We start from the raw sequence: 12,132 nt of genomic DNA on the forward strand, positions 1-12,132 counted from the left end.
GAGGGCATCCAGAATGGTGAGGGTCTGAAAATCATGTCATGAAACAATTATTTAGAAAACTATTTGGTCTGGAAAAGAAATGATTCAAGGGGTATGTTAGCTGTCCTCAAATGGCCGAAGAGAGAGTCCAGTGAGAGAGTTAGGATGGATTCTGTGTTTCTCTATCTATGTAGATGGATTCTGTGTTAGCAGGGGGATTTCAGCTTTCTATAAGAATTCTAATGGGAGTGATTCCAAATGCTACGGGCTGCATTTTGAAGACGCCCAGGTCATGCCAGCCACTGAAGTTTCTTTCAGCTTTAAAATCCTTAAAAGAAATAAGAGTGAGGCAGCCAACACTCAGGTATTATGACCACTGGGGCACTTAAGGTCATTAGGAAATTTTACTACTCAGGTTTGCAAAACCTACAATAAATTTCTTTCTAGGTACTTGGTCTTCCATTAAGTAACACAGCTTCCAGGTGAACAATGATGACTGAGTTACCAAGTGACCAAGCACGGCTCCAACAGGCCATGGATTTCTCTATTCAGTATCTTTGACATTTTATTTTTAGAAAAATTTCTTTTAAAAAAATGAGGAGGGGGGTAATAATAAGCTTCAGCATGGTTACCAATCACCATTTTTGAAAAGAAAGAACCAACTTTGCAAAAATTATTTTGTGTTTGGTACCGCTTTTCTCCAACCACCAGGAGGAGAAAAGACTCTCCAAGGTGGCTCCTGACCTTACCTGATACATTCCACAGACTCCGGCCTCGACTTTAGATCTTGATCTTTGGCTGCTACTCCAAAATGAATAGGAAAGAGCCCCCCGAGGATAATGTCCCCTTTCTTCTGGGCTCGCTGGTCAGGCCCATAGGCAGAAGTACACCAGGTAAAAGCCAAGAAGATCCAACAGCAGCTATAAAATGCCATAGTTCTGCTTTCTCTCCAGGGGGAGGGACAAGGGTGCTGGTGGTCTGGGGGCCCCTGAGAACTTTCCCCCTTGGTGTGACTTACTCCCTGCGGTGGAGGCACAAGTCTACAGAATTAGTAACAGAATGGAACCGTGGTGTTTGAATTTCCACTTCCGCCCTCTCCATTGCAGACTAGTGAGGCGGGTGGTTCTTGAGTCTTCAGAAGCCACATCATGCAGAGACCGCCTGTAGTACTTTCTAAAAACAAAAGAGAAACAAAATGAATTCAACTAAGCCTAAATCCCATGTTGTTATGATGACTGAAACAGAAGTGGCTCAGAATTTCCATTTAGGGAGGCTGAGGCGTAGCAGGTGGGGAGGGCATGGCTTTGAGCCTCATTTTTATAGCACTTCACATAAGATACAGAACATTTCAATTGCCCATATCAGAGAAGGACCATGTTCATTTTAAAGAGGCCATTGATAAGCTGAGGCCTTCACTGATGTTGCCACTGGATTTTAATCCCTTCATTCTTCCGTGTGAATAATGCACAGAACTGGCCTAGTGGTAGCAGTTCCTTGTATTATACTACTAGTAATGCTATTTTATTCAGCATATATGTTTGTATGGAAAATACAGAATGAGTCATAGTTAAGTTTAAATCTGACTCCAAATCAAAGAAAAATGTCAGAGAAGGCCACTTATTTTTATTTATTATTGTACTCTGCCCCCCCCCCCCCCGCCACCGCCCCGCTTTCGGGGCCTCCTCATCCCAGATTTCTGGTTCCATTTATAATATGATACTCCATAAACCTTTGAAGAATAGTTCTTGGAAAGGATGCAGATAAATCAAGGGTTGGATTGTGTTCTACCAAACTCTACAGCTGGATCTAGGGAATGGTCCTTCTGCTTCAGCATCATTATCCTAGTAGGAACTCTCTGCTCTTCCCACTCCACACACTATCTCACCCACTCTGTGGGTCAATTACTAATTACCAGTTACATGCCAACGTTGACTAACTGTACAGCCTCTCCTGAGGTTCAGGCCCAAGCACTGAACTGTCGACCGGACGTCGCCACCTGGATGTCCCGCAGGTGCTTCCAACTTGACAGACTCTAAACTCACCTTCCTCCCAACCTTGTTCCTCCTTCACTGTCTTCTTCCTCAGCAAACGACATGCCATCCACAAAGACACAAAATAAGGAATCCTCCTTACCTCCTCCCTCTTCTCATCATCATCCTTCATATGCAAACAACCACCACGTCCTGTAGACTCTACTTCCTAAATTTCTTTGGAATCCATCCACACCTTCCCATTTCCAAGGCCATCCTAAGTACCCTGGCATTTCTTACTTGGGTTTATGCAACTATTTCCTGACTGGTCTTCCTGCCTTCAGTCTTGTCCCTTTGCAACCCACCTCTGCAAGTCTTTGGATGCCATGGAACAAGTGGTTTGAAGCACAGGCTCTGGAGTTAAACCTGGCTTTGAATCACAGTTCCACTATTTCCTAACATATGACTTTGGGAAAGTCACTTAACCTCTGATCTCAATAAAATAATGCATGGAGAGCCATTAGCACAGTGTAACTAGTAAACTCACAGGAAATGCCAGCTGTAATGAATACCTTTCCAGCCTCACTCTTGCTAGTCTTCCCTTTGAACTCCATACTGCATGCACACTGAATTTCCTTTAGATCCTCAAGTTAGGCCTTTTAAAAAATTCTCAGACCTCACACATGCTGTTCCACCTCCTTGGTCCCTCTGGAAAACATCTACTTGTCTTTTAGCTTTCAGACGTCCATACCTGTTGGAGCATGGCTTGGTCAACTGTGGGGTCGTTGTGTGAATGGAGAAAAGAACTCCTATGGGCCAGATACAACCTTGATGTCCAGCTTGGGGAGTGGAGCACAGGTTGGATTTCTACCCACACTAACCCCTCAGTTGTGCAGTGAGCAACTTTGAGGACTCCTTAAGGAGGCCTGCCCTGGACTCTCAGATTAGGTAGGTCCACCTGTTATAGTCTTTTATATCTTGGATTTTGGAGTTCCTCTCTTGGAAGATTGATCATACTTTGTTATAATTAGATGCATAAATGTCTGATTCCAGACCCCAAGCTCTTAACCATTGTCATATGCTGCCCCTGCCCCTTAGGAAGGGGGCTCTTTCTCCTACAGCGTTACAAGTAGAGGGTGCTGGGCCCCAAATGGAAGGAGCACCCCAGCAGACACTCAACAGTCACAGAACTGTCTGAAATAACATCTGAACATCCATGACCATCCTAGTTCTCTGACTCCAGTCCTGCTCTTAGATTTTTGGCTTCATTTCTTAACCTTGGTCATATATTCATTCATTCGTTTAATAAGTACATGTGCTAAGGACTGGAAATATAAAGGTACCACACACATCACGTTCCCTGCCCTCAGGAGCTCCCCAGCCAGTGGGCAGAAGTTACCTCAACATTCAGAAGTGAAAAATATATATATAGTAACTTTGTTTCCAATGACTAAATTCAACTTTGCTCCCCAGTACTTAGCACAAGGTCTGAAATAGTAACTGTTGAATAAATGCTGGTTGAATGCATGCACAAGAAAAGAAAATACTTTGGGAGGAGACAGAAACTAGCATTTATTGAACCAAGCAGAGTGTCAGGTCCTTTAAACATCCAATGTATTTTAAATTTCACAGTGGTAAAGAGGGCCATACAAACTCCACTTTTGAGATGGGGGACTGGATTACTCAAGTGAGAAATTCTGGCACTTGAATTAAGAAGGCCTCAAGAACTCAGAATATTAAGGAGTCCTGTGTGGTGTACTGAATTAGGAAAGGGAACATTATAACTGGCTAGGGGAAGTCACTGAGACCTGTTAGATTTTTCCTGTGAAAGATTAACTACTTGGAGAAGTTTATTAACTTCATTAGTCCATTCAAGAGAAAATTCATGGCAAGAAGTAATAGATGAAGGAGAGATTTCAGGTCAATTTGTAGCAATTAACTCCTCGAGTCTAATGTAGTCTCCAAACCACCCTTTTTAGTCCAATTACCAGGGTCTAATTTGCTTTCAAAGATGAGAATCATTCTAGATCCTCCCTGCCCCTTTCCTCCCATCTCCGATTACGTTGTCTTGTTAATTCTACCATCTCTCTCCACTCTGCCTTCCCTCTTCCATTCTTGTTGCCACTGCCTTTGCCAGACTCCCATCACCCCCCACCAACTTCCTTATCGCAAAAGCTTTCTTTTCTTTCTGCCTCACTCCTCCTACCCACTAGATATCGACAATCACAGCAGTACCAAGCATGACCCTAGCACAATGGATTAATTATTGGGTTCATCATTGTGACTTCAGTTTGCAACAATTAGAATACAAAAGTTCTTGAATAATCACTAACATTTCAGTTTTAGGATCTATGGTAGAGATTTTAAATTGTATCCCTTGTACCATACTCCTTTTATGGCACAGTAAAATAGTTTTTAGCTGGACAAGGTTGTCCAGAATAAAGACTACTTTCTCCAACTTCTTTTATAATTATATGTGGTTATATGACTATGTTTTGGCTGGTAGGATGTAAGCTGAAGTGCCCTGAGGCAGCTTCTAGGAAACTTTGCTTGAGAGACAGTTGGCGTTTGTTCTTTCATCTGCCTTCCTCCATTCTGCTGCATGGAGGTGGGTGTGACAGCTGGAGCCCATATTGAACCATAAGCCTATCCCAGGGAATGATGGTGCCATGAGCTGAGGATTTCATGGAGCAGAATCTCTATATCAGGCTGTTCCTGGACTTTGACATGACAGAGAAAAAAAGCTTCTAGCTTGTTTAAGCCACTGTTATATTTTTCTCACTGCAGATATATTAACAGTATCTATCCAAGAGTCACAAATAAACTCATTCGTTCTCTTTATTGTAAGTTCATTTCATTTAAATCGTATATAATCATGTTTACCCTCCTGCAAAAAGTATCGCAAATACAAGCTGAAGCTAGTATTTGTTCTTTATGTCAATGGCAGATATGTTTGGAAGAAGAAATGACCCGTGGAACAGCTGGTTTTACATTTAGAACGTCCTTGAAATCACGAGTGTTTCAGTACTGACAGGTGATTGATTGATCATTGAGCGCCTCGTCCAAGAGACTTGGCATGGGAGGTCAGAGCAGACTGGTCTATGGTTCCACAGGTTCATGAACTTCTAAATGCATGCAACTGTTTATTCACTCAAGAAACATTGATTGAGCTCCTCTGTTTGCTAGACACTAGGGAGTACAAGGTACTGAGGAAAGAAAGTTGAGACAGTTGCCTTCAATGTGCTCATGGTTTAAAAGGAGACAGGAAGATGTATTATAATTACACTGATACAAAACCTAGGGAGAGGCATGAACTAAGCATTGAGAAAGTACAAAGGGAGGAGTGACCTTCTTTCTGGTGACTGCCAGGACACTGAATTAACTCAAGGTGGGGACTGGAAGCTTCATGAGGGTAGGGCCCGTCTCTTTTTCTCACTGTAGCCTGGTACCAAGCACAGTGCCTAGAGCTTAGTAGATTCTCCACAGATATTTGCTGAATGAATGAATAAATCATAACAAGTAAAAACCAGGGGCTGGTTGGGCAATTCTAGGACAGAACAGGGAAGGGGTCACCCCACAAGACTGAAGGGTCCCAAGGGCAGGGGCCTCATCATGATCACAGTTGCATCCCCAGTATGGAACAAGGAACCTGGTACTGGATGGATGCTCAAAAAAATCTGTTGACCTTGCATTTGTCCAAAAAGCTGGATGGCTCATCCAAGTTCCAGAATTAAGGACAAATTAACACAGGATAGCAAGGCAAGGTTAGGGTCAACACAGCAACACTTCAATGCTCATCAAAGTAAAAACCCTGGCTTTTGCCCCTTGGCTTTAACATTTCTGGAAATTGCGTAACTCTAGAGCAGAATGATTTTGCCCACATTTCAGCTAGAGAAAAGAGAGGCATAGATCTTCTGAACATAAAACCACTCTTGTAAATTAGAAGCACAACAAGCTCAGAAGCTACAATTTCTCAATTCCTAGGCTGCAGAAATAAACATTCTAGGTTGCCTAGAAATAAGGTGGCAACCAAAATTGATTTCCAGTAGAGATCATTTATCATTTATCTTCGTAGGGTGAGTACACTGATTTGTCTCCGGTTTACTGTACTGTGATCTTTGCCCTCTTTTGTCACTCTGATCATAAAGAATACTAACAGTAAGGCGTGAAGCCACCACTGCAGAAAAGTGAAACGTGTATGTTTTAATGAGGGTGAACAGGGAAAAACCTGAGGAAGTTCAACCAATAATCACGAAACCCCGCGTAGCTGGCTCTGGTTACAGCTTTCTTTACCTCTTGCTGAGGACACATCCACAACGTGGGTTATTCTATGCACCTGGTACACATTTGCCAAAGAATTAGGGACATCTCATCTGTCATCACAAACGTGACCGTCCTCAGTTCTGTGTCAGACTCCATGCTTTCTATATTAAAGCAAGGGGCATCTTGTTTCACAATGAGGGCCCTCTTTCAGCACTGGGGGAACACAAACTACCAGGTCACACTCGGCTGCCTCCCTCCAGCCCTGCTTGCTGCCCGCCCGCCAGCTGCACAGGGTCTTACCCTCCATCTCCCCGACGACAGGTGTGACTTTTGGAGAGTCCATGCCTCATTTAGCTCTGGTAATGGCTTAACTGAGTCGGAAAAATGCAAGGACAGGAGCGTGATAAAAACCAGCTGAGTTGGGTCCCCGTTAGTCATTGGAAAAAGCTATCAGGGGAGGGAGGTGAAAAGATGAACGAGAATGGGGAGGAGCAGCACGGGGGGTGCCGAGCAAAGTGGGGCAAAGAGCGGAGACTAAGCAAATAAAGAAGACAAATAGGAGAGGAAACGAACATTCATTAATGTTGTACTATGAGCTCCTTGACGCAGGGCCTGGTCTGTCCCTTTCATGGCCTGGGGACCTGGAGGGGCTCCGTAAAGGACTGAATATGTGTGGAGTGCCCATGGCGTGATACACTGTCTTAGAAGTTTATGAAACTATTGCAAGAAGAAAGAAAGTGACAGAAGAAAAAAGAAATAGAATGGGTGTTGAGGGGGGTGAACAATTAAGGTTAAAAAATGACAAGAAATGCTCATTTCTCCGGTCCAGAATCTGGTGAGTTGAAAGTAAGTGGACACTGGCTTTGGGCATTAACATTACTAATGCAGGGTGGTCCAGGACTGAGTGAGTTCCTTGGGACATGGGACACGAGTTACGAAATTCCTTGGCCTGAAACATTTGCCTTAAGTAAGCTCTGCTGATGGATATGTGGATACCCACAGACTTAATGAAACGGTTCAGGTGAAAAGCAAAGACATGCAAGTCATGTTTTTATAAAGAAAAATGCCAGAGCTTCAAGTCCTACGTGAAAGTAATGTTTCTGTGGGATAACATCCTCAGTATTGCCTTTCAAAATCGCAAGGAACCCTGACTACCCAGGCTGGCGTTTTTCAGCCTGGTGTCCCAAGACGTGCCACAGCAAGGTATTCTCGTGTAAGACAAGTTTGGGAATTGATGTGTACTCTGTGCCAAAGGGCACATTCACCTCCTAAAGGCTCTTGTAAGACCTGCAGTAAAGAAAACTGCTTAACTTTAACCCACTCATTCCCAAATTTATTTCGGCCTGGGACACTTTTCTCCCTTCAGGACACTTGCTACAATGCTGTGAAATACAGGCTTGGGAAGTGCTCACCTAGTGGAAAGCATAAAACCCTTCACCCGAGCCTCTCCCAGTCTCTCTGGATGCATTTTTGAATGGAGAGGTATGTCTGCCTCTCACTGGACCTAATATTTTTTGTAACCCCAGCTATGAAATTCCAAAGGGTAGTACCAGAAAGAAGGAAGGACTGAGGTGGGTTAGGTGAATGCGGATGTATTCTGCCGTCATTCTCTGGTCTCAGGCATATATGCCCTCTCTCTTCTCCTGAGGGAGTTTCTGCTATACTCAATAAGTTTGCACACTGAGCCCTTCTCTCTCCTACTTGTAGCTCTTCTGGCCTTGCATTGTGTCCCCCTACAAGGACCATTGGAACATGCAGTGGAGTGCTGGCAAACCAGCTCTCTGAAGGCAAAAAGAAAAAACAAAAACAAACAAACCCCCAAATGCCCTGACTTGTAGTGTCTGCTGAATATTCCCACCATGGCTAATTTCAAGCTACCAATGGTTTAACAGCCAACTTGCAAAAAATCCTTGATATTTAACCATTGCTTCTTGTGAACTGGTAGAACCTATTGCAGCATACCACTGGGACACATCTCTAAGTAAGTAGAATCCTGGTCTTTGGAAAAACTGCCCAAATTACTTTATAGGCATTGTGAATCTTTTATCTCCTCCTGTTTCCACCTCTGCTCCAACTGTTAGGAAGCTGCAAGCCAAATTTGTGGCCCAGCTCTAGCTAAGATAGAAACCAAAAGTGTGCATTTTTGTGTTCTAATATTACTTATAGTATTACTTTTTTATTTCTTACTGCTCTTATTTCACTCCAATTTCCTCACCATGTTAAATCTTTCATTTTTATAAACAGTGATAGGGATATAAACACACACACAAACAAACAAATGCCTAAATCTAGAGTTTTGCTGCAGGCAATTGTGTCCCCAGGTGAAACTCCCTGTGTAATTAGGAGGAAGGGGCCTGGGGAAGTCATTTTTGCCTCATTAACTGAGTGGGTGGATTTAAACAGACCATTTGGGACACCAGGTCATTAGTTTAAAATACAGAATTTTAGAGGTAAAAGGGACCTGGGAAGTTTATCTGGTTCACACTGAAGGCTTCTGACACACTGATGTTTGGACTGTGGTGGCCAATTTTATCATAGTAGGAATTGGAGCTCAGAACTCATTGAAAAAACTGTGTGAGGTTTGGTGATGAAAAGGAAGTCATTTTCTTTTTTCTTTTTTTTCTGATTTGTCAGAGCACCCTAGTGTGTTTTAGTATTATTTTAGGTCTTCAGAAGATTAAACTTACTTTCCATTATAGCCTAAAATCTATTTTGGGAATTCTCGTAGTTTTAATGGACCTCAGGTGCACAAAATTGGATTAATCATAATCCTTGGTTGGTGACATATCTTTATCATTGGCCCATGCCTGGTCCTTTTTAATTTCTTTATTATTATTATTAAAATTTTTTCTGTTCTTATATCTTTCCCATTTTTTCATCAGAGTTTTGGTCCTTTTCCCCTCAAATTTTAAGACTTCTTTATATATTATGGATTAGCCCTTTATCTGTGATACATGCTGTAAACGTTTTCTTCTAATTTGGCAGCTCTTCTTTGACTTTACCTTACTATGCAATTTTTAAAAACATTATTATGTAGTCAAATTTATGAATTATTTCTTTTATTGCCACTGGATTTTGAGTCAGTGTTAGAAAGCTTTTCCTTACACTGAGTTTATAGAGGAACTCACCATACTTTCTAGCTTATTAAATTATTTTCTATCTTTTTTTTTTTTACATTTAGTTTCCTGATCAGTGTGGAGTTTACTTTTGTGTATGGTGTGAGGTATGGATCTAATTTTATCTTTTTTCCCAGTGGCTGCCTCGTTGTGCCAGCAACGTTTATTAAAAAGCCCATCTTTGCTTCCATGATTTAAGATGCCACGTTTATTATTTCCATATTTACCCAGATCTACTTCAGGTCTTTCTATTCTATTCTACTGGTGTGTACATCTATTCTTGTGGCAGTAGCACCCTGTTTTCATTATGGGAACTTATAGTATGGTTTAATACCTGGTGGACTAGTCCACCTTTGTAGCTTTCATTTCTTAGTGTGTTCCTGGCTATTCCTGCAGGTTTCTTTTTCCTTATGAACTTGAGCATGAACTTGTCTAGGTCCCTAGATATTTTTATTGGAATTGTGTTACATCTTTATGATGAGGAATCTTCCTAAGAACAGAAATTCCTTTCCTTTTGTTCAAGTCTAACTTTGTGTCTTTCGAGAGTGTTTCATCTTTTAGGTTTTGCACATTTTTGTCAAGTTTATTCCTAAGTATTTAATCACCTTTGTTATTATTATAAATGGGGCTTTCTTACCATTATCTCCTCTAGCTGGTCATTGTTTGTGTCTATGAAAGCTATTGAGTTTTGTATGTTAATTATATATCCTGATACCTTACTGAGTTCTTTTACCATTTAAATTAGCTTTACTGTTCATTGATTCTCTAGTATTTTCTAGGAATATTATTTCTTTTTTAATTGAGATATAATTGACATATAATATTATATTAGTTTCAGGTTTACAACATAATGATTCGACATTTGTATATATTGTGAAATGATCACACAATAAGTTTAGTTAACACCGTACATAGTCACAAGCTTTTTTTTCTTGGGATGAAACTTTTAAGATCTACGTTCTTAGCAACTTTCAAATATACAATACAGTATTATTAACTATAGTCACCATGATGTACATTACATCCCCATGACTTATTTATTTTATAACTAGAAGATTGTACCTTTTGACCAACTTCGCCCACTTTTATTTCTCTATTTCTAAGTTATTATTATTTTTTGCGGTACGTGAGCCTCTCACTGCTGTGGCCTCTCCCGTTGCGGAGCACAGGCTCAGCGGCCATGGCTCACGGGCCCAGCCGCTCCGCGGCATGTGGGATCCTCCCGGACCGGGGCACGAACCGTGTCCCCTGCATCGGCAGGCGGACTCTCAACCACTGCGCCACCAGGGAAGCCCTATGAACATTCTTGAACATGTCTTTTGGTGAAATATGTTGAGTACCTACCTCGAAGTGCAAATGCTGGTCGTAGAATTTGTGTATGTTTAGCTCCAGTAGATACTGCCAAAGAGTTTTTTACATGGTTGTAACTAGTTTATCTTCCCATCAGCAGTATATAAGAATTTCCATTAATCCATCCTTGCCCACCCTTGGTATTACCAGTCTTTTTGATTGTAGTCATCTCTTGCTTTCCTTTTATATAGATATATTGTATCTACCTGTATTCCTAAAAAGTATTTTTAAAAATTTTAGTTGTTTTAAACTTTATACAAGTGTATCATGCTGTAATCTTTCGAGACTATTTTTCACTTGATATTATATTAATAAGATTTGCCTATGTTACTCTGTTTTACTATAGTTCATCATTTGATTGCTGTATAATAGTCCACTGTGTGAGTATATCACACTTTATGCATGCACTTTTCCGCCGATGGGCATTTGGCCTGTTTCAATGACATGGCAATTCTTTCCTTCAAGTTTGCTCTAGGACTGTTCGGGAATAATGCAAGAGCTCTATGAACTTCTAAAGGCACTTAAAATGGATAACTGCTGGGCTTCCCTGGTGGCGCAGTGGTTGAGCGTCCGCCTGCCGACGCAGTAGACACGGGTTCGTGCCCCGGTCCGGGAAGATCCCACGTGCCGCGGAGCGGCTGGGCCCGTGAGCCATGGCCGCTGAGCCTGCGCGTCCGGAGCCTGTGCTCCGCAACGGGAGAGGCCCTAACAGTGAGAGGCCCGCGTACCGCAAAAAGAAAAAAAAAAAAAAAAAAGGATAACTGCTATTAGCTTCTTGCACATTTGCAAGGTCAAAATGACATGCCCCAGTGTTTTAATCATGCTGTTTTAAAGAACATTGTTTTCCTCAAAGTTAGTGAAAATCACATATATTGGGTTGGCCAAAAAGTTCTTTCAGGTTTCTCCATAACATCTTACGGAAAAACCTGAATGCACTTTTTGGCCAACCCAATATTTTAAAAATTAGGGCCATTTCCTCTTGCTTACTTTACCACTGCAATGAAAGACCAGAGTCAGAAAACTCTCATTCATTTAAAGGTAGAATAGAGTGGTCTTCATTTTTTTCCAGGCTTAACAACCCAAAGTTCTTTCAAACGTTTCTGCTTAGGGCTATTTCATATTTTCTAGAGGTACATGCTAATATCCCATGGACTTTCTCTAACTCCTTTATGTCATTTTTTAGAGTATGCTAACAAAAACTGGTACCATGTTTGAGACTGACCTAAGGTGGGGGGCATCATGTCCCAGCCCTTCCGTGACTGTGTCTTGTTGCCTTTTGCCCGTAACTCCGTAATTTGGCTGACTCACAGCCACATTCTGGTCATTTAGGTCCTCTTCATTTTTCTAATATACATTTGCTTGAACAGTCCTATCTGAACTTATATTTGTATTTTTTAAATCCCCTAATATATCACAGTGCAATTGTTGAATTTGCATTTTATTACTGAAGAACT

The 12,132-nt window shown here is 41.6% G+C and overlaps 1 protein-coding gene across 4 annotated transcripts in view; it reads right to left on the reverse strand.

Annotated features, from left to right (window-relative positions):
- Positions 1–12,132, reverse strand: part of CASR (calcium sensing receptor) — an 81,501-nt gene that overhangs the window by 28,808 nt on the left and 40,561 nt on the right. For all 4 annotated transcript variants that reach the window (XM_032630807.1, XM_032630808.1, XM_032630805.1 and 1 more), the window contains exon 2: positions 729–1,152. In XM_032630807.1, coding sequence (XP_032486698.1) covers positions 729–913 — 185 coding nt within the window. In that variant the 5' untranslated portion in view covers positions 914–1,152. The remainder of the gene's footprint in view (positions 1–728; positions 1,153–12,132) is intronic.

Source organism: Phocoena sinus, chromosome 4 (genome assembly GCF_008692025.1).
Source record: "Phocoena sinus isolate mPhoSin1 chromosome 4, mPhoSin1.pri, whole genome shotgun sequence".
Classification (NCBI taxonomy): domain Eukaryota; kingdom Metazoa; phylum Chordata; class Mammalia; order Artiodactyla; family Phocoenidae; genus Phocoena; species Phocoena sinus.